Source organism: Pieris brassicae, chromosome 8, assembly GCF_905147105.1.
Source record: "Pieris brassicae chromosome 8, ilPieBrab1.1, whole genome shotgun sequence".
Lineage (NCBI taxonomy): Eukaryota > Metazoa > Arthropoda > Insecta > Lepidoptera > Pieridae > Pieris > Pieris brassicae.
Window position 1 is genome coordinate 10924332 of NC_059672.1, and position 21326 is coordinate 10945657.

Below are 21326 nucleotides of genomic sequence, written 5' to 3' on the forward strand. Positions count from 1 at the left end.
TTGAGGAAGTCATTACCAATTATGGCGTCATAGGGTAAGTTGATGTCATCTACAGCGTGAAAATCAAAAGTAATTTTCTGTTTATTGCTCAGGAAGAATTTTAATGGAAACTGGCCTAAAGTTTTGGTTGCTTCACTGTTTGAGTTTATTCCTTTAAGTAAGATTTTGGGCGGTTCAAAGAATAGTTTTTTCTGGACGCAAGATTGTTTCATTAGGCTAACTGACGAGCCTGAATCAATTAGGAATTTGATTGGGATTTCAGAGACATTTGTCTGGAGTAACACATATGGTAAGGATCTCTTTATGGCATTGGATGTCACTTCGAACACAGTAGGTGTGTCTTTGGAGTTAGAGCTTGTGGTTGTACTGTGTTGTGTATTGGTATATACAGTGGAATTAGGCAGTCCAAACTTCGCGGCGGAAGCATAAGATTTAGTGGGACATTTAGTTGTAGTGGATACAGAAGATCTAGTCATAGTATCGTCTCGTTGGTTAATAATATGGCAACCATGTAGCGGAGCCTTTGGACTTGGATTACCCTGAGAGGATATTGGAGCTTTACGAAATTGACTACCATGTAGCGGAGCCAAGGAATTGGATTTTGATTTACAGGGTAAAGAAATGGGATTACTATAATTGACAACATTGTTGTTATATGTTGTGCCGTATTTTATCTTATGACCCGCACGGCACTTACGCGAGTCTGGGATTAGTTTAAATGATCCACTGTGTCTATACCTTCTTCATTATTTTCATCAGTAATTTCGTCAGGTATTTGATCTGCAAAGTTTACGTGATTAGAACTACTGTTAGTTCGTGGTTGGAATGTACGTGGATTTTGATTTGTATTTTGGAATCTTCTATTATTAAATTCGCGTTTTCGGCAGTTTTCTATCACATGCCCTTTAGCTTTACAATAGCGACAAAAAAGTGATTGTGCACTGCTTAAATTCACATTATTAGGAGTGCGTTCATATGCTAATGTTGGTTTGTTTTGATAACGATCTCGAAATTGATAATTAGGGCGCAAATAATTATTTTTATTTAGCGGCCCTTGACTTTGAGGATTATTATATCGTTTCCGAGAAGCTTCCATTATTTTCTCTTCGGAAATTGCAAAATTTATAGCGTCGTTTAATGTTTCCGGGTCTCGACATCTGACAATTGTGGATAATTGTGGTTTTAAACCAATGACAAAATGATGCAGAGCTAGATCCTGCATAGCTGCGATTCGGCCAGCAAGTTCGCTTTTCTTTTTTTTTGGGATAGATTTACTTCCGTCAATAATTTGGATAAGCATGATTCTACACGCAAAGCGAACTCATTAACCGAATCATTATTCTGATTACAATTTTGTAAGTCGGATAATAAGGCCGAATAATGTTTCTTTTCCCCGAATTGTGTATTTAAAAATTCTGATAATTGTTCCCATGACTCAAATTCTTTAACGGCACATGCACTTTCGGCTTTACCCTCCAACTGACTTAAAATATATTTTAATAGTACAGACCGTTTTGAATCACTTGCTAAATCATAGGCGTTTCCACAATTGTTGAGAAATGGGATTAGTTTTTCCCTAGAGCCATCGAAAGGTTTAATGAATTTTAATAATATATTTAGGTCCATCTTATCTTCGTTGTCTTCCTTTTTTGTTCGCCTTGAAACTGTCTCGGCTTGTGTAGTCATAACAATTAAAGTATCACGTTACTTGTTATGGTATGCGGAGATTGATAAACGGGTATTGAGTTGTAAGTTACAAAAGTATTTAAAAAACTTACAGGATGATGTACAAAAATATCATTCTTGAATGGAGAAATATAGTTCCGTCGGTGTTGGGCTCAACTGGGCTGACGATGAAAGACAAGCCTGTGCCACTTATCACACAGTGGACGGATTAAGTTCGATATCACTTTCACAAATACACTTATGCACTTTCACACACAGGAGACGTTACCGGGATTTATAAAAAAATCCCTTTTCGCTGCCACCAATGTTAGACGTGTTCTGGTATTTGGGTTTTTAAAAAAAGAAAGGAAAGATGAGTTCAGAATAAAATTGAACTTTTAATTTAAGTACTATATTTAAAACGAAGCCAACAAATGTGTGTGCGCGACGGAGGATGATACCGAACTGATTTTCATATTCCAAGCATCGTCTCACCTCTCGGTGAGAAATGCTGACCAAAAAGAAGGTATTAGCACGTTAGCCGAACAGGGTGCAGGATTATAATATAACAGAACGTTGATTTCGTTCCCCTTGGAGTTGACGCTTGGGGTTCAAGAGCACAGCTAATTAAATATTGAACTTGATGTAGATAGTACCGGTGACTCCAGAAGTTGTGCTTCACTCGCTTGACAAATATACCAATAGGGCTACAAGCTTTTAGGTCTCAGATTTTTGTATCTGGTCCTCAATCATTTCTAATAGACATGTTGGTAGGACAACCCTCTGTGCCTTACATGAACCGTCAGCTTTTTGGGTCTAGGTATGTCGTAGATTTCCTTACGATGTTTTCCTTCAACGAACGAGCGACTTAAATACGCACATAGACAGAAAGTCGATCGGCACTTAATCGGGACTCAAACCTCCTCCTACGAGACCTTAGGGATGAGAGTCGCGCGTTGAAACCACTGAGCCAATACTGCTCGCTCAATGAATAAGTATAGCAATACAGCGAGGCAATGCTGCCAGCAAAGGTGTATTGCTGGCAGCATTGCCATTTAAAACGTTTGGTTCTTAAGTGTACTTCAAGAACTAAACGTTTTAAATTTATTACAGATTTTCATTTTAATTTTTAATTATTACTAAAGACTCATAACAATTACTAAATACACTTAACATCAGGCGAGATTGTGGCCAAACGCCTGGCCAGTTTTGCATAAAAAAACAAAATAATATAAAAAAAATTGTAAACACGCATGTCGTGTCGTCAAGTTGTCTTATCGTTTAAAACGTTAATTAATCATACAGATTCGTCAAATTCATATATTTATCTATTTCATAGCTTCAGTCTGATTTAGCTAGCAACACTGAAATTTTTGACTGTTGTATACAAGTGAATACTTTTGGTAGGCTCTATTAATCAAAGTCCACCTTCGCCATTAATATTCTAACGTACCGTTACAGTTATTCTGCGAAGAATGTAGAGTGTTTAGTGATGTTTTACAAATATTTTATATGCCGTTTCTAATATAAATAATCAAAAATACCATAAGTATCACCTCGACATCCGTTGCTCCAATTAAGCGTTTTTAAGGCAGTTTTTGCCGCTCACCTACCACCCACGCTATGTGCAACCGACTTAAGGTCCTTCAATAATAATTATATTCTATCAGCACATATTTAAATATGTTATAATGTTAACATTATATAAGCCATTTAACGTATTCCGTGATAAATATGTTATCATTATTAATACTTCCATAACTAGTAGCCCATCCACCATGCATACATAACATTAACAACATACAGATTTATTAGCCTCGAACAGCGTGGAAAATTTAAATTAATTCCCTGTTTAAAATTAAGACAGAATCTATATTTTAAATAGGTTGATGGCAAAAACTTGTAAATCGAACAAATTGTTTATCTACAAAGTTAGTCTAATCTTTGAACCTTTGTGTCTCAATATAAAGACGTGTGTTCGAAATAACACTCGCTTGTACGTTTAAGGTAAACATCATGAGAAAACCGTCATGTCTTTGACCCAAAAATCGACGGCGCGTGGCACAGAATACTAATCACACACATTTTCATTAAGAAACAATAATAATTACGAACAGATACAGAAATCAAAAGCCCAGACCTAAAAGATTGTTGACCCACTGGTTTCAATGAGTTAACGGATTATCTATAGACGACCCCGCCCCAAGTGAATACCGAAAAATTACCTTTAAAATTAACTATCTGCCAGTTTCAGGCCATCGTTGTGACATTAAGATAGTTTTTAATAGCTCGAGTGCATAGATTTCCATGTTTCGTATAGTTTATACACGTTCCAAATACGCAGTATTATTCAAGTAAATATTACAAAAGTTTTGTGGAAATTTTTGATTACGCCGGTGATTTGTTATTCCAAAGACTGCAGTCGACTCATATAATTACCCATAATAAACCTGTTCAGTGCATAATCGAATAATTTCCACGTTACACGTAGTCTTTCTATAGCTTATAATCACGCTAGATCAAGATATACGTTGATTATTAGATTCTACCTGGCTTTGCACTGACGATACATGTTTGGATTTCAGTAATGCATTTAGTGGGTACTGTAGAACTCGCGGACTAAATTCACGAAATGACTAACAAATTTGTACCAATGACGTTTGTTATTTTTACCACTGTATGTTTTTATATCGTGTTGTTATGTATTCTTATTTTCTGTATAGTTTTAGTTCTGTATTATATTTGTTTTTTGTGTTTGGGTAGGAAAAACTGCTTTTGGTATTAACACCTACAACTTTACAACCTTTATCTTTATTAATTCTCCTGTTTCCTATTTTTGTGATCTAAATAGAGTGCCATAATTACGATACCTCATATGCCATTGTACAGAAATTGGACACTCACACTGCCGGAAGGCTCGCAAGTGCCGACCTTTTAAGAATTGGTACGCTCTGATCTTGAAGGACTTTAAGTCAAATAATCTCCTATGCACATAGGGTATACAACCATAAACAGGGGCAATTGAGTCCAAGAGGGAGATGCTGACGGTAAGTTTGGATACAGCGAAAGCCTTCGATCAGGTGAGACACAGAGCACTTCTCTCGAAGCTCCAGCCTATGGGCTCACCGAAAAATTACCCAGTTGGATTTACAGCTTTCTCGCTGATAGGAACATCAAGGTCGTTATCGACAGAGTTTTTTCCGACCTTAAACCCGTGAACGGTGGGGTCCCAGCAGTTAATAATCTGATAAACTCCTCCGAAGCAATATTAGATGAAGAGAGACCCCACATCTCTATGCAACGCCAAGAGATCAAGCCGCCTGGGGAGTGACTAGCGGACGACGCTGTCCTTTGAATACTCTAAGAGGTGGCCCGGTGCGGTAGCCTTGATGTGCTCCGAGCTTTTCCTGTGCTGACTCAGAAAAAAAATAGGGCTTTGATATACATGAGTCATAATTCTCCCTAGTCTCATGCTGAAGCTCACCCTTAACCCACGGAATGTTACGAGTTAAGTGACCTTTAATGAAATAAATCTATGATATCTCTGTATGGACAGCAAACATATTTATTATGTATAGAACGTATATTATATAGCTTATATTCTTCACGGTGGCTGACTTCCACGTCAATTGGTGGGATGTATTACACATTGATAGATTATAAAGTCATTGAACTTATTTTACTGTATTTTTCTCTATTTCGTAAGGATCGTGATCGTACCTACCAGAAATTTTAGTTTGTAACGTTATATATATTTAGTTTTGTCGTTTTTATAATCTTTGTGATTTTGTTTTACAATATAATATTTCCTCTCTTATAAAAACAAAAATATAGAAATAAACAGAATAGGTAACAGCAGCGACATCCCTCAGGTCGTAGGTTCGGACCCCGGCTGTGTAGCATTGGACTTTCTTTCTATGTGCGCAATTCACAATTTGCTTCAACGGTAAGAAAACCGGCTTGACTTAGACCCTAAAACTCGACAGCACAGGAGCCTGATCACCTACTAGCCAGCTAGATTGACAAATGATTATGAAACAGATTCAGAAATCTGAGGCCAAAATCTAAAAAAGGTTGTAGCGGCAATTAGGTTTTTGAAACCTAATAGGTTAGAAAATTTAATAAATGGTCATTAATAGTAATGAGACCTGCTAATTCTAATTGCTTTGACGGAAGTATAACCCATAACGAGGTCTCTCGACGTCTGGTCCACACTACATACAAACATAGTATTTTGGTTATTCAAACAAAAACTTAGTTGATTTACATTTTTTAATAACAAATGTGCATATTTAAAAGATCTACTAATAGATACAAAGCTATTTCAATATTAAATATATAATACTCACAAAACTCGTCTCGTCATACACGTCATATCAAAATGTATGCCTAAGTAAAACATAATCGAAACGTTAACGTGTTAACATTTTTTGCTTATCAAATAAATTTGCAACGGATTAAATACTTCAATATAATTTTTCAATCAAAGTGAAAATAAAAGTCTAATTGACTTAATTGCTATAAACATAAATACAGCCATTAGTAAAAGTAATTAAACGAAAGTCGTCGAAATCAAAATGAAAGGTTTCCTGTATTCCATTATAAAAAATATTTAAAAGAACTAAAACGTTCCATAGACAATTTCTGTAAATAGAACAGAAAATATCGTTGATCCCATTCCTCAAATACATAATCTATATTTTTTATGAGTGAAGTTTCCACTTCGAAATAAATCTATTTTTGTTTTGTGTATTTCTTTTTCGCTCGTAAATTTCTAATTTATGTAATATATTAAGATATATTTAATTTAAGCTTACGGTTCAGGGCCTAATCGAAGCGGGAACCATAAAATATAATATTGTAATGTTTACAGCGAGGTGAGTCTAATCTGTCAAGTCGATACAAAGAAATAGACTGGATAAATAGGAGACTAGCCGGAAATAGTACACAATTTAGAGCCAATCTGTGTACAGCATACAGGTGTATACTTGTTACTTATTTTATTATCATTGAAATAATCTTTGTTATAAATACTATATTTGTGCTATAAATTACATGCTTAATTTAATCCAATTCAAAATAATGACAAAATAAATATTTTGCAGCTTATAAAACATTTTTAGTGTTTTTATTTTATTAATTCCAATAATACTTTTAGAGCATAATTATAAACGATAATTATATGATATAACTAATTTCTAAATAAATTTGGGTTGACAAGAACATATGTAATATCTTCTGTCCATTCTTATCGTGACTACATGTAGATTCCTAATTATCGATAAACATATTTATTACATATAAAAACATGCGCTATAACTGTACCATAAAGCCAGATGGCATTACTGAATTATAAAAAGTTAACCGTCTGAGGTCACTAGCATTAATCTTAAAGTTATATGAAATATGGCCAAACTGTCACGTTCGAAAAACACTAATTTAAATACCATATAGCTCAGTTAATAAACATACATGTTGCCTAATTATTTTTGCGGCAACAGGTCTGATTTAAATATTAAAATCGGGTATGGTTCATCACGTATTTTCGACTTTCTAACTCGTAATTCGTGACCGATCGATGCCAGAATAAGTTCCGTTTGTACATGTTGATTTCACATATTTCACGAGTTCGCTAATAAGCAAAATATGCTAATTAAAACAGCTATATTTAATTTAAAATACACTTAATTCATATTATTAGGTTAGGTTCCTTTAAGCTTTAAGCATCGACTAAAAAATAAATAATCAGTTACCTTTTTGGGTCTGGGCCTCTGATTTCTGTATCTGTTTAATGACCATTTGTCAATCTATTTGGCAAGTAGGACACAAGCCGTCGACTTTTTGGGTTTAGATAAGTCGGTTTGCGTGCGGTTTTTCCTTCATCGTTTGAGCGAGTTTGAAATTCGGATGTAGAAAAAATCTATTGTTGCACAGCTGGGGATCGAACCTATAACCTATGGCTGAGAGTCGGATGCTGAAGTCACTAGGCCAACACTGCTGCACTGCTAAGCATTAACTAAAGCCTTATAAAAAAGACGCAAGTTTGCAAGTGCTGAAGAAAAGTTATTGCTATTAAATTAAGAATATATTTGTAATAAAACTTAGACGTATCTTGCAAATGCGGTGAAAAGCTTTCGGCTCTGGCTCAAATTGCTAATTTAAGTAGTCATTTAAAACCTGATTTACCAGCCTCGGAAGTACATATTGTAAAAACTCATCATTAATAATTGTACAGCCTTAGCGTGTGCGCAAATAGAATTTCCATAGTAATTTCGATCTTAACGTATGTGAATAAATAAACTCATATCTTTTTACACGCCTTGATTAATTTATATTAGCGAATGCATTAGCGTTAGATTGATTTGGACGTCTGATTAACGTCGTATGTTATTTTAGGTGACATATTTTTGTAGTAATCTTGAAACGTCTGCAGACAGAACAGAGTAATAAAATTTTACTGCTGACCAATAATTTTAAAAAAAAGTAATATTCTTTTTATTAGAGTTTACGTTGTCTATAGGTGCTGAGACAAACATTAAACTCATATAGTAACGCTTGTTTGTAATGATTTATAATTGGGTATACCTTTATACCTAAACTAGCTAAACCTATTAATCATATTTCCAGAGGATATTGAAAAAAGATTGCGTAAGATATTTCGCTGATATACCCTATAGCCGACGGATGTATACCATACATATACTGTTACCACTATATTAAACCTCTTTATTAAAATTATAAGCTAAAAACAATCACAGCTTCAATGAGACGCCTGTGTTTAGCCCGCAAAGGTAATGTGTTAATTATTAAAAGAAGTCATACTCACCACTCAACATTCAGGATGCCGAAAGATAGGAAAACTTTCCCTCTGTCGGCCAAATGGAAGATATATGCCTTTGTGTACTTCCAACCTAATTTGCTAAAAAAGCTAACACAATAGTCCACATCAGTGCAAATATTGCAATGTTAACGTGCGCAAAGTGCGCTGCGCGTGCTACGTGTGAATTGATGCGCGTGTAAAATATCGCGTGCCTAACATATCGTGTTACATATTATGGTTATGGTATTTCACGAAAGTTTGAAGATAACCCATAACGGTGAGCGTAGTAAAATGTTCCGCGATTTGTTACGCAGGTGTAGAATTAATTGGTACGAAGAGACGAATGCTTAATTGTATTCATTAATTTGATTTAATCTTATAAGAAGGCTTTAGGTTGGGTGTATTACCATTAATTTTCATATAAATTAAGAATTTCTCACACTACACTTCTGTAATTGAAAATGGCGGAAATTTTGCATTAAAAATATTTTCGGAATTCTTTTGGGCACAATTACAAAGTTAACAACATATTCGATTTCACTCTAAAGGTACAAACACATATTACAGCTAATCTCTGTCGGTAGTACGGAATATATAATGTTCAATACCCGACCGAAGACGCAAGAGCAAAACATATATCATTTAATCAATAGTGTTAAGAAGACACTTATTAACTGTCCACAACGTTTTGGTTATTGTGCAGGATAAAATTTAAAAAAATCTGTTATTTAAAAACATTTAGTCGTACAAAAATATACTTATTAAGTAGCAACTATAAATAATAAATGATGGGTAAGCGATATGGTGTACATACTATTACATATTTCGTGTATTTTTATTGTTATTTTAGTACGAATTGGCGTATTTGTTTAGTTGATATCATATTTTAATTGAACAAGCTCGTGCATTTTTATAGTTTGTTATCCGTAGTCCAAACACATTATATATGTCCATTATTCATAGATGGAGATAGTTAAAGAAGACAACTAAAAATGTTGTGGCGCCATCTTGTTTAACACTTAAGGAACAATATAATATTACACTTACGTAGTAGTTCAATTGACGCACACGAGGTGGCGGTGTAACAAAAGAATTGAATAAAAAAATTAATGAGGTAATGTGTAGATGGCGCGCAATTTCTTTTAGTGCCGTACAGTCAGATATCTTTAATGGTAGTCAGTATTTTTTAACTCTATTGAAGAGAAAAGTTAAGTGTAATTTTTTAATGCCTTAAAATTATTTCGTCGACAAGGTGCGTCGTAGGCGAAGGCACTCGTTCGTCCGAAAAGCTTAATTATTTCGATAGGCACAAAAACTGGTTACTTACAAAAAAATAAACTTAATCAAACACACTACACAACTTCAGCAATTATTCCCCACAAAAACGTCATGAAGGGATGACAGGGTTAAAATGGATGTAAAGTAATTAAAACAAATGTGTATATAATTAAAATGTAATTTTATTATAGTAATCTTAGCAAACTAATCTATAAGATATATATCTTCCAGCTGTTTCTGATGATCGGATGATTTTCACTACCTGAAACATAGAAATATTTTTTAGTCAACCTACCAATTGTTAACTTGCATAATCTCTTTTTGATTTGTTTTGTTTGGGTTATTTATATTATAAGACCATAACATTAGCAAGATATATAAAAAAGAATATATACCTGTCCTCTTTTAAGTCCGAAATATCTGGCTACTGGGTCTCCAGCTTGTATTCGCATCAACATGTTTTCCTTTAATTTACTGTATTCTGAATTAAGGAACATGGCATGAATCTTAAAGCTTTAACCTAATATTATGTTCTGAAATTTTTAAACACAAAATTTATGCTTAACTGATGTGATGACACTCATCTTTTTATATAAATCTTTCTAATTGAGAATGATAAATATAACTGGTTTGTGTTGTTTTGTAATTAACTGTTTTAATTTTTAACAGCTTAACAAACATAACTAGATTATTAGACATGTAATTTTTTTGTTAAGAGTGTATAGTAAAAGGATACTATCTAGCTAAGAGTTCCTGCTTCTCATCAGGTGTAAGTACAATGTGTTCCGGAACTAACTCATGTTCTGTGATATTAATCAGTAATTCTGATTCTAAGAACTGCTCCAATATGTACTTTGGTGCCATATCCACCAGTGATTGTTTTGCCGAAGGTGTCATACCTGAAAATTCAACTTATATTGTGACCATAGATCAAAGAAAACTACAGTGAAAACAGTTACAGGCCAAAGTTTATCTTTGAAGAGCAACATAACATAGGACTTACTATCAATATAATAGGAATATTGGACTCAACTATTTTCAAGCACAAGATATGAAGTGTATTATTGTAACTAAGTATTACAGCAACAATGAAGCAAATATAATTTATTATTTTCCTCATATTGAAGTCCAAACCTAAAAGCCAGGAAGACACCATAACTATGCAAAGTACTAAATCAAACTTGCTAATAGAGGATTTCAACAGTTATAAGGATACATATATCTAATTTACAAAAATATAAAAACCAGAATAAAACATTACCTGCTTGTACAACAACAATAGCTCGATGAATATTTTCTTCTTGCATTCTTGTACAATATGTTTTTATAGTTTTGATACCAATTTTTGCTTCATCGGGAAAGAAAACAAACATCTGGTCAGTGGGGTCGTCATTGTGAGCTACTAGAACTATTAAATCACTTCGAGCTGGCCTTTTCTCACTGAAAAATATTAACATTTACATAAGTTTCCATTATTTTTTGTAATGTAAATCAGATAACCCAGAAGATGAAGTTTTGGATTTTCTAGTTTAAATACATGGAATATATAGATGTTATCTCATGTACCTAAAATAGGGTATTGCATTTTACCAAACTCAAAACAAAAAAGAAGGAATTACAATATTACTTTTAAAGTTACTATAGTAGAATATTTACATCCTTTTTAAATTAAAACTATTTTTAAAAAGTCAATTTTGTTGTTGTCAGTTTGTGGATATGTCATTTGAAATTTCAGTTAAATTAAAATACAAAATAAAATGCAAGTATTAGAAGAAAAAGTACGGAAGAATATATTAGAAAGAACTGTTTCAGAAACAACTAGACTTCACCTAGGTAAGGTACTTTAAAATTGAATTTATAGTAGGATATACTACTTGAAAATCTAAGTCATTAACCTGCATTTCAATGACCATAAATATGCATCATTTATCTATAATATAAAAATGAATCACTGAATGTGTGGCTAACTGCAAATCTTGAGAACAGCTGGACAGATCATGCTCTTCAAATTATTTTTTTTATTATATCCCCTGAAGTATGAGGATGGTTATTTCAAAGAGAATTAGTCTAAAAAGAACACTTTTCCGTATTCCTATACTAAAGAATTGTAATTATACTAAAAAATCCAATTTGAACTTTAATACCATAAGTGTCAGTAGAGGGGTTCAGGATGGCAAAACAATTGATGTTAGTATCATATAAATAGTTAAAAATAATTTAAGACCTATTAACATATATACTAACCTATATAAGGTATTATACAAACCTTATATTTTCATTGACTTCATGGAAGGCTTGAATAACATAAATATCATACCTTGGTTTATCTCCAAATTGTTCTTTAAATTGATCTAAAGTTTGATCCAATTCATCTTGGGTCACGAGATATCCACGGTCATGACAAAGCTGTGGAATCAAAATAATCCTATTATTTATTTAAAAAACAATTTAAGAATGTCCACTTGCTCCTATTATTCAATTATTCTATAATTATTCTGTTCGATCAATTATTTTATTTTAAGCTATAGAAAACTTTAGTGTACTTTAAAACTACCGGATCGTTCTTAACCTATATAGTAAGTAGATACCTGCATAACGGTTTTTCTGATTCTCCACAACTTATAAGTTTCTGCATCATCGTCCATATTCTTGCTTTAAGTAAGATTTTTGTAAAGTTTATTATTTAAGGAGTTAATAGTAGTAATGCAAGATACAAAACACAGTACAATCCACAACACTCAACTGATCAACTTCATCAACAGTCAACACTCCACAGTCTACTCAACTCTCGAGAAACAGAGCACAACATATTATCACAGACTAGCAAGTAAGGAAAAAACTTGACCGCAGCATTCCAAGTCCTGTTAGAAATAAAGTTTCACACAACCACATTTTCTATGTCTCTCATAAACATTATTATAAAATAATAGTACATAATTTATGATTCTTGAATCGAAGAATTTATAAATATTCTTCGATATTTGAGGATATATAAAAAAAAACATGAACATCTAATGAGTTTTTTTTGTCTGAACATAATAAAAAAGGTCATTCGACTATTGACAATAGTCATCGACAATGGACATATAAGTTGCGACTTGTGATCCAAAATTGAAAATTGAAATAGAAATCTTGAATGTTTTAATTTTATGAGTAGTTGTGATCGTATTTTTTAATTTATTTATAACTTCTAATAGTCGGTGTTTGTAGTAGAATCACAAATAACTTAAAATATCTAAGAAGGCAAATCCATTTATAATGGCTGGAATCAAAGGTATTGTACAAGCAAATCACCCATCGTTCATTTTTTAATGAGTCACTAATTTATTTACAAACAGTAATAATTTTGTTATAAATCTAATCTAATCTTGTTATTGTTTTTTTGTTTCATGTCAATTATAATGGATTATTAAAGGGTAAGTAAAATATTTGTGATACTATCTTTTTTATTGTCAATTTCCCTCCTTAAAACCGTTTCCTCATCGAAACTGGATTTAACAGCTATTATTAGGATATGGTCCTTTATATAACAATCTAAGATTTCGTTCATTTATGCAGTATTTGTAACAAGCATAATTATAATTACATTGTTAAAAGCGTTTTTGCATAATGTCATGTATTTTTTTGTTTCCTATAATATAGTAATACACCAAATTTATATAAAAAGTAGTTATGAGTTTTGTGAACTTATAACATATTTTGTAAAACTACACATTATTTTCAGACTAGTGTCTTTAGCATTTGCGGGATCAATTGGAATGACATTTGTCATATTAGCATGTGCCTTACCACAATACAAGTGAGTATTATAATATTAAAAATGGTGTAGTATATTTCATTGTTACTTTATGCTTTAAGTTTCATTGATAATCTAAAATAGGCATTTTGAAGGCTTCTATTTTATGTTATCAAAGCCAAAGAAATTTGATCTGCAGTGCATTGAACCCAGCACCTTGAGGTTAATTGCCATACATACCAACTAAAGTTTTCTGATATTGATTTTAATATGAAATGTTATATTCTCTAATGTATTTTAATCTTATTTTGTTATATGTCAATGAAGGCAATTTTAATGCATTATTTCAGATTATGGTGGCCGTTCTTTGTTGTGTTGTTTTACATACTTTCCCCAATACCTACTATGATAGCCCGCCGTAGTGGTAATAGTGCAGGAGGCAACAACTCACCTTGCATGGAAGCTGCCGTTTTTATCACAATGGGAATTCTAGTCAGCTCCTTCGCTCTGCCCATTGTATTGGCTCGAGCAGGAGTGGTAAGTGTATTTTCACTACAACTGTTAGAAGTATGGTTATTTAATTACTAAAACTGCCAATAAGTTACGCTTTAAGATTTATGGTTTTCAAAATATCTAACACTGTTTAAAATGTTAATCAGATGTTCTAGATGTTGATTAATTACTATAGGGTGATCAATTGATTTAGTTTTGCTGCATAATAAATATAGCATTTTGATGGAAAAATATAATAGGCAAAAAGAAAAATAATTGCAAAAAACTTATGTAAAGAAACAGTTATAAATATAAAGATTTTACAAATAATCAAATTACCTCATACTATAAGCATTCTTATGGTATGTCTTTGAAATTAAAAAAAAAATTAGTATTATATCCAGTTTCATGATTGTACATGATTATTGATTATTTGATCAGATATTTTGTTATATTACTTTACTTTCAGATCTTTTGGGGAGCGTGTTATCTAACTCTAGCTGGCAACATTATAGTATTTCTCACTATTCTTGGTTTCTTCACAATCTTTGACATGGATGATTCAGATTATGCAATGTGGTGAGAAATCTAGAAACCAACATATATGTTGCAGAGAGACTTGAACTTGGCGGATTTTTGTATAAGCTAATAATTATATGTTGTGTTAATATATTAATTTAAGTCTGATTTATGATACTGATGTTAGTATGTAGCCTTATATTTTTCTTCCGTATTAGTATTTATAAAAATTGTTGTATCTACATAATTCCACATAAAAATGTATGAATAAGAAAGTTAAAATTTGAGATTCACGTCACTTAATTAGAATAAGAAATGAATATCTGTGTATTTTTTTACAAGCTTAGACTAACATTATTCATATTGTTATGAATAGTATGAAATAAAAAAACCCCTATAAATTAAATGTTTATGGCGTATATAGCATTCAAATCTTTGAATAAAATAATTAACAATCTAATGTTAACTGAAAACATATACTAAGAGTGAAGCCTGCTTCTATTTAAATTATGGCTTTTTTACTCACTATATTTCTTTGCTCAAAATATGGTGTATAGTATGGTGTTTACATGTAACAAAACATCTGGCAACACATTGAGGATCATTGTCTTTTGTTATGGTTATTGATTGAAATCTATAATATTCAATATATATTTTTAATATACTTTGTAACTAACAACTTTGGTCATTGTATCAGGATCAAGCACCGCCTGAAATTGCTTTTTTAATATAATACAGCAATTAATTTCATAATTATAAATATATAACACTAAAATACTATCAATAAATATGTGACAAATAATCACAAAAGCAGCTAACCAATTGTGCAACTATCAAACCAATAATTCTTTCATTAGTTAATAATGAATGCGTTTAATTTATTTTTAAATTTACATCTTTTGATATTGATAATTTCAGATACCTAATTAGAAGCAGTGGTAATATTCTGCAAGACTCAACTTATCAGATCCAACTACTGAATATAATAAGCATAGGTTGATTATAAAATGTTAAGGTGATAAAATTACTTTCTATAAATACCCACTTTGTATTGGGATTTAAAAACTAATAACAAAGTAATTATTATTAGCTATTTTCTAATAAAAATGAAGGCTATGAATCTGTCTAGCTAGAATAAATGGTTATCAATTTGGTGATGTAAAAAAATGAATGTTGAATTTAATGTGGAAATTAATTTTCCTTGTAAAATTATTACATTCCCATTTGGATACTTTGTAAATAATTATGGTAATTAAAACTGGGTCACAATAAACATTGTACTGAATGCTTGTAATACTGTATTTTCATTAAGATGCCTTTAAATAAGAGAAGATGTGAATATTTAAAGGATACAGTTAAAGTAGCTACTGGATAGTCTCCTCACAAATTCTGTCCCTACGCTTTTGTCGCATATGATTTCAGATTAACAAGTATTCACCAAAGCAAGTAGTGTAGTAATCAATTTTTAAAATATTGAATGTCTGTATGTTGCGGTCAAAGCCCTTCCGTAAATATTATAATATATGTTACGTATGGCTAAACTGCTTTTAACTGAGTTCAGACTTAGGGAGCGTTCAAGTATTACGTAACGAATTTTGGGAGGGGGGGGTCCTTTTGTAAAACGTTACGATGCGGGGCGGGGATTGAATTACGCGTTATTGTTAATATTATTTTCTACTTTACACCAGATAATGGTCTGTTTTAGGTTTAAAGAGTCACTGGAGTTGGTCACGAAGCGTTTTACTATTGGAAACAGACACGTTACGACGCGTTTCATGGGGGGGGGGACAAGTATCTCCAAAAACTACGTGACGTACAAGTAGCGGCACGTTTTTTTTTTTAAGGAATCTCGCTGTTGGCCTTAAGGGCCTTTACAGCTCAGCTCGGGCTGTTTTGGCGAGCGTAGCTCGGCCAGAATGGCGTTTTGTCCCGCGGCTAGCGCAAGGGCGTCTCCTGTGAGACTCGAACCTCGGCTTGGGCCGTCTTTCTTGTCTTCCGCGTTATTGGCGGATTTGAAAGCCTCGGAGAAGGCGACAAGAGCGTCTATGTCTAACGCGTCTACGATGCTAAACGCGAGATTTAGGCGTCGCGGACCTTTTCTGATTCCGCGGCGGCCTCCGCCGTGTGGCTGAGGGCTTTAGCCAGAGGGCTCACCTTGCGTGTGGGCCTCTCCGTTATGACGGGGGTCGGCGCCGGCGCCTGGGAAGGCTTTACGGGTGCCGATTTTGTTGGCAGAGGCGGGAAGGCCTCTGACGTGAGCTGGGGAGGGCCCTCCGTAACGGGGGGCTTGGTCCAGGCACTATTCTTAGGAAGTGGGGCCGGCGCGTACATGGGCTTTGCTCCTGCGCCACGACGGACCGCATCGCGCCCCGCCGTGCGCCCAGACGCCGGCTTATGCGCCTTGGGGGCACGAGGGCACCCGCGATAATTCGCTGGGTGGCCCTGTTGCCCGCAAAGCACGCACGCCGGCGGCTCAGCGCACGGAAGCGTTCTTTTGCAATCCGCCGTGCCGTGGTCGCCTAGGCACTTTACGCACCGTGCCCTAGCGAAACAGTTATGGGCCGCATGCCCGTATAGTTGACAGCGGTGGCACTGTCGTGTGAAGGAATGTTTGAGGGGGGTTTCAACCCTCAGCCCCGAGAGCTTACAACACTCTCTCAGGCTAAAAATCTTCTTCCCACTCGGGGTAGGGTCTAAGACTGCGACTACCATGTCGTACTCTTCTTTGGTAGTTCTTTTGAGCATATGGAATACATCCCTTACGGGGTATCCCTGCTCGACAAGGTCCGATTGGACAATCCCGGAGTCTATCTCCTTTGGGATGCCCTTAATGACTACCCTTAGGACGCGCTCCTCGGGTAGGGGGAAGGTGTGGCCACCAATACCTTCAGAGCGAAGGTATGAGGTTAAAAACCAATGATGGTCGGAGGTAAATACCTGAACGCAGAGGTTATCCCTCAGCGTTCGGGCCTTGTAAGTTATCGACTTAGTGTCGAGAATCTTTGATAGGGCCGGCCAGGCGCCCTTGTCCCTAACGTACACGGGCGGTGGGGTTTTGATGCGGTCCGCGGGGGCGGGGGGCGCAGGTTTTCCCGATAAAAGGGAACTAAGATCCCTCTTCTGAGGGTTGGCGGCTTGAGTGGGCCTTTTGGCGGGGGGACCGCCGTTGGCCGAACGCTTTTTCTTCCGGCCGACGGTTTGAAAGCCGTCGCTCTCGGAAGATGAATTTTGTGCGGCTTCGTCGGCCGCTACCGCCGGAGTGGATTGGGTCGACATGACCGATGACTCCTCATCGCTGGCGCTTCCCACTTCAGGGAGTCGTGAGCGCGAGCGCGAGCGAGAGCGGGTAACGGGTCGAGATGCCTTCCCGGAGGCATTTTTCTTCGCCTTACGCGGCGATGGCGACGGCGAACGCGGTGAATCCGCGGTTACGGACTCATTAAAAGCCCGCAATGCGTCGGGGAAGCGCTCTTGGAGAAAGAGCAGAATTCTTCTTATGTCAGGGGGTGGATCCCCGGACGCCATTCTGAAGGCGGGTTGCCAACAGGTTGACGACGGGTGTGTGTACCTACTTTGCCTAAGTGAGGTGAGTACCTAAGCTAGTGATTTTGCCCTACAATGTGGTGTGTCTCCGCTGGTGATAGCGGAGGTGTGGTTTGTCACCGACCTAACCAGCCCGTAAGAGATTGGGTATAAGAGCCCCTACGGATGTGACAGGACCCGTCCAACAGTGGACCTGTGTTTAGCCGGTTGCTAGAGAGTAGTTGGAGTACCTACTCCCCAATACGTGCCTACTAGGAGGCCCGGCCGTGCACAGGACTTGAAGGAAGCGGAGGGGCTGTTACGCGCCTTGATAAAGGCACGGTGTATGCACCCCAGACAAAAACACTCCCGCACAAGGCGTTAACCAACAGATAACCGTTTGGCACCGTTAGGTGGCTATCTGAGGGCCGCAGGTAAACCCGCGTTCATAAATTGCAGCCTTCAACCCGATGTCCAAACACCGAAGACGCGAAGCTACCAATGAGAGGGCGGCAGGCAGCAAGGCAGCGATCGGACTGACCAATGAGAGGGCAGCAGGCAGCAAGGCAGCGGTCGGACAGCGCGTGCGCACTGTACAGCGGCAAGCGGCGATGACTCACACGGAGCGAGCGAGATGGCACTACAGCACTGATGACTCACACGGAGAGAGCACTGGAGCAGACGTCCGCACGGGTCGGCGGTCGGAAGCGAAGTGCGAAGTTTTTTGTAGCGGCACGAACTAGCGCTGACCGTTATTGCGCAGAAGTAAAAAATAAGGTACCTGAGGGGGGCTAGCGGAATGAAGAGCGGGCGCGCGTAACGTCGATTGGCTCTCCAGTCGCATTCCTTCCCCCGCACCGATACGACGCCCCGCGCACACCCGTATACAGTCGCGTCATCAATATTATTGTTACTGTGGTTACGTTTTGTTGTTTTTTGTTACGTTTGAATTTATTAGTGTTTTGTTGTTTGTTATTAAGTTTGTTTGTGACTTTAAAGTGAATATGCCTAGAACAAATACTGTTTTGAAAAGACAAGCCAGGAAAATGGTTTATGACGTGAATTGTTTTTTAAAAAGGGAATCTAACGAATTAATTGATTATTTGAAACAAATCCAAAGTGAGATTGACGAAGCTACAAATACTTTGTTCAGTCATTCGGACAGCAACATTGTAAATTTAAACCAGATAAAACAAACTGCCGAAATCATTAAGGCAGGAAACATAAAATTTAATAGTATAATCAGCGAATTAGTTAAAATCCAAAAAAGGACAGCCGAGTCAACAAAAACGTCAATTGCAACGGTAAGAAACATCTCCAATCATGCCAAAAGTTCTGATTTGATCACAGTGTTCAGAACACCTGGCAAACAACGTTCCAGAACAAAACCGGTCACAAATATCGATAACTTCGACCAAGGAGTAATAAAGAGAACCATTCATAACTTTCACAAGACAAATAATGAACTTCCTACCATCGAAAAGTTTAAAAAGCAGCTAAAAGATGACATAAATTTCAAAGGTTCAGAACGAAGTCTTCGGCAAATTGTTAAGAGTTTGGGATTTCGGTGGACCCAGAAGTGGAACCGGAAAGTGCTGATTGAGACTTCTAATATACGTTTGCAACGTATCGAATATTTAAGGAAAATAAAGCAATATCGCCAAGAGGGAAAGCCTATTGTTTATACAGACGAATCTTATATAGTAGATTCATCGCACTCTTCTTCAAAAGCCTGGACCCATGGAGTACCATAGTAGTAACTAAGGGGCTTAAGAAACCTATTTCGAAAGGACAGCGAGTTGTCATTGTCCACGCAGGGTCTGATACTGGGTTATACCTAATGCGTTGCTGACTTTTAAAGCTCATACCAAATCAGGCGACTACCACGACAATATGAATTTTGAAAACTACGAAAAATGGCTCCGAACCCAATTAATACCTACAACCCAGTCCCGTCGTGGTAGTCGACAACGCGTCCTATCATAATAAGCAGTGGGATCGCGCACCAACCTCTAATTCTAAAAAAGCTGACATGCAGGCCTGGCACATTGAAAAAGGTATACAGTACGAGGAAACACATTTGAAACCTCAGTTATACAATTTAATAAAGATCAACAAAGATAAATTTAAAACATTTTTGATTAATCGAATCCTAGCTGAACGAGGTCATCAGGTACTGAGACTACCACCATACCACCCCGACCTAAATCCGATTGAAATGGCATGGTCGGATATTAAACAATATGTAGGCAGCAAAAATATAAAATGGAGTGTCAGTAAATGTATAGACCTAATACAAGAAAAGGTTTTACTAATGGGTACATGGGACTGGCAAAAGTTGTGTAAAACGGTGAAGGATATAGAAGAGCAATATGCAAAGAGGGATCATGTCGTGGATTTGGTAACAGAACAATTCATTATTCATGTCTAGTGACGAACGAAGCAGTCCTGAGCCCGGGCCCTCAGTAAGCAAAAGGCCTTGTCGCGAGACCATTGAAGGCGTGATACCGTTCTCTAATTCAGATTAATAAAAGATTACAAATTAAAAGATAAAAAATTTATTTTTCCATAATCATTCCATTCCATCCCATAAACTTGTTAAAATATCTTAGGTCTTTTTTGGAAATACGTTCTTTGTACAGACACTTTTTTACTGTCTTATAGATCTTACATGCGCGACAGTAATCATGCGCAGCAGCTATCCTTCACATTTCGTTCAGCTTAATATCGTATTTAGGTAATCATTAATCAAAGTGGCATATAATGTATTGCGTGCGCGACAGTACACATGCGCAGCAATCCCCTCCACGTATCGGCCAGCGCTAGACTTACGTGCCGCTGCCTATAATACTTGAACTTAAATATTGAAAACTATTTTAATTTAGCCCTGAAAAGATGCGGCAATTAAAATGTGTAGTTCCTTAGAAACCCAGAAGATAACGAATGGTAAATGTCCATTTTTCGTAACCTAATGGTAAATGTCCATAACTTAACAATTCAATGTATTAATACAGCAATGATTTAATTTTATCTTGGAACATAATGATATCGATGAATTATATAAAAAAAAATGTTTTATTTTTTTTGTGGAAATAGTCTTAACTAATAATTAATATTTTCATCATAATTAATTAGTGTTTTCGTTTGGCTTAAAGGTCTCGTTACCAGGCCATAAAATTAGTAAAAAAAGTGTTTTCGTATCTGTATATCCTCTGTATTCTAATATTGTGTCAACGTTATCTATGTATATTATCAATAGTTAATGTATAAATTCAAATCTGACAATTGACAAGA

At 35.8% G+C, this 21326-nt stretch overlaps 3 protein-coding genes across 5 annotated transcripts in view; 1 reads left to right on the forward strand and 2 right to left on the reverse strand.

Annotated features, from left to right (window-relative positions):
* LOC123713502 overlaps nucleotides 1-8599 on the reverse strand; it is a 68006-nt gene extending 59407 nt beyond the window's left edge. Inside the window, exon 1 of the mRNA XM_045667200.1 lies at nucleotides 8492-8599. The gene's annotated coding sequence lies outside the window, so the exon portion shown is untranslated. The remainder of the gene's footprint in view (nucleotides 1-8491) is intronic.
* A 1332-nt stretch (nucleotides 8600-9931) lies between these two features.
* Nucleotides 9932-12540, reverse strand: LOC123713359 (DNA-directed RNA polymerases I, II, and III subunit RPABC1). Its single transcript, XM_045666971.1, has 6 exons — nucleotides 12352-12540; nucleotides 12081-12169; nucleotides 11025-11203; nucleotides 10500-10662; nucleotides 10159-10237; nucleotides 9932-10025 (listed from the first exon to the last, which is right to left on the reverse strand). Exons 1-6 carry the CDS (start codon nucleotides 12406-12408, stop codon nucleotides 9960-9962), a joined length of 633 nt encoding a protein of 210 aa, XP_045522927.1. The 5' UTR covers nucleotides 12409-12540; the 3' UTR covers nucleotides 9932-9959.
* Nucleotides 11474-15804, forward strand: LOC123713360 (leptin receptor overlapping transcript-like 1). 3 transcript variants are annotated; one of them, XM_045666973.1, is made up of 5 exons: nucleotides 11474-11596; nucleotides 13487-13562; nucleotides 13850-14036; nucleotides 14461-14570; nucleotides 15429-15804. In XM_045666973.1, coding segments are annotated over exons 1-5 (450 nt in total). In that variant the 5' UTR covers nucleotides 11474-11520; the 3' UTR covers nucleotides 15430-15804. The 3 variants fall into 3 exon arrangements, with proteins under 3 accessions (XP_045522929.1, XP_045522928.1, XP_045522930.1); XM_045666972.1 differs by having other exon boundaries at nucleotides 14461-15804; XM_045666974.1 differs by lacking the exon at nucleotides 11474-11596 and adding an exon at nucleotides 12829-13037 and having other exon boundaries at nucleotides 14461-15804.
* The last annotated feature ends 5522 nt before the right edge of the window (nucleotides 15805-21326 follow it).

What these genes read in the sequence shown, in the direction of transcription:
- LOC123713359 (XM_045666971.1), bottom strand. Translation starts at nt 12,408, where the DNA reads ATGGACGATGATGCAGAAACTTATAAGTTGTGGAGAATCAGAAAAACC. An exon ending in TATTGTTGTTGTACAAGCAG is followed by an intron (nt 10,663 to 11,024) that starts GTAATGTTTTAT and finishes TTGAATTTTCAG; the next exon opens with GTATGACACCTTCGGCAAAA. An exon ending in CAGGAACTCTTAGCTAGATA is followed by an intron (nt 10,238 to 10,499) that starts GTATCCTTTTAC and finishes TTCAGAATACAG; the next exon opens with TAAATTAAAGGAAAACATGT.
- LOC123713360 (XM_045666972.1), top strand. Translation starts at nt 11,521, where the DNA reads ATGCAAGTATTAGAAGAAAAAGTACGGAAGAATATATTAGAAAGAACT. An exon ending in AACAACTAGACTTCACCTAG is followed by an intron (nt 11,597 to 13,486) that starts GTAAGGTACTTT and finishes ACATTATTTTCA; the next exon opens with GACTAGTGTCTTTAGCATTT. An exon ending in TATTGGCTCGAGCAGGAGTG is followed by an intron (nt 14,037 to 14,460) that starts GTAAGTGTATTT and finishes CTTTACTTTCAG; the next exon opens with ATCTTTTGGGGAGCGTGTTA.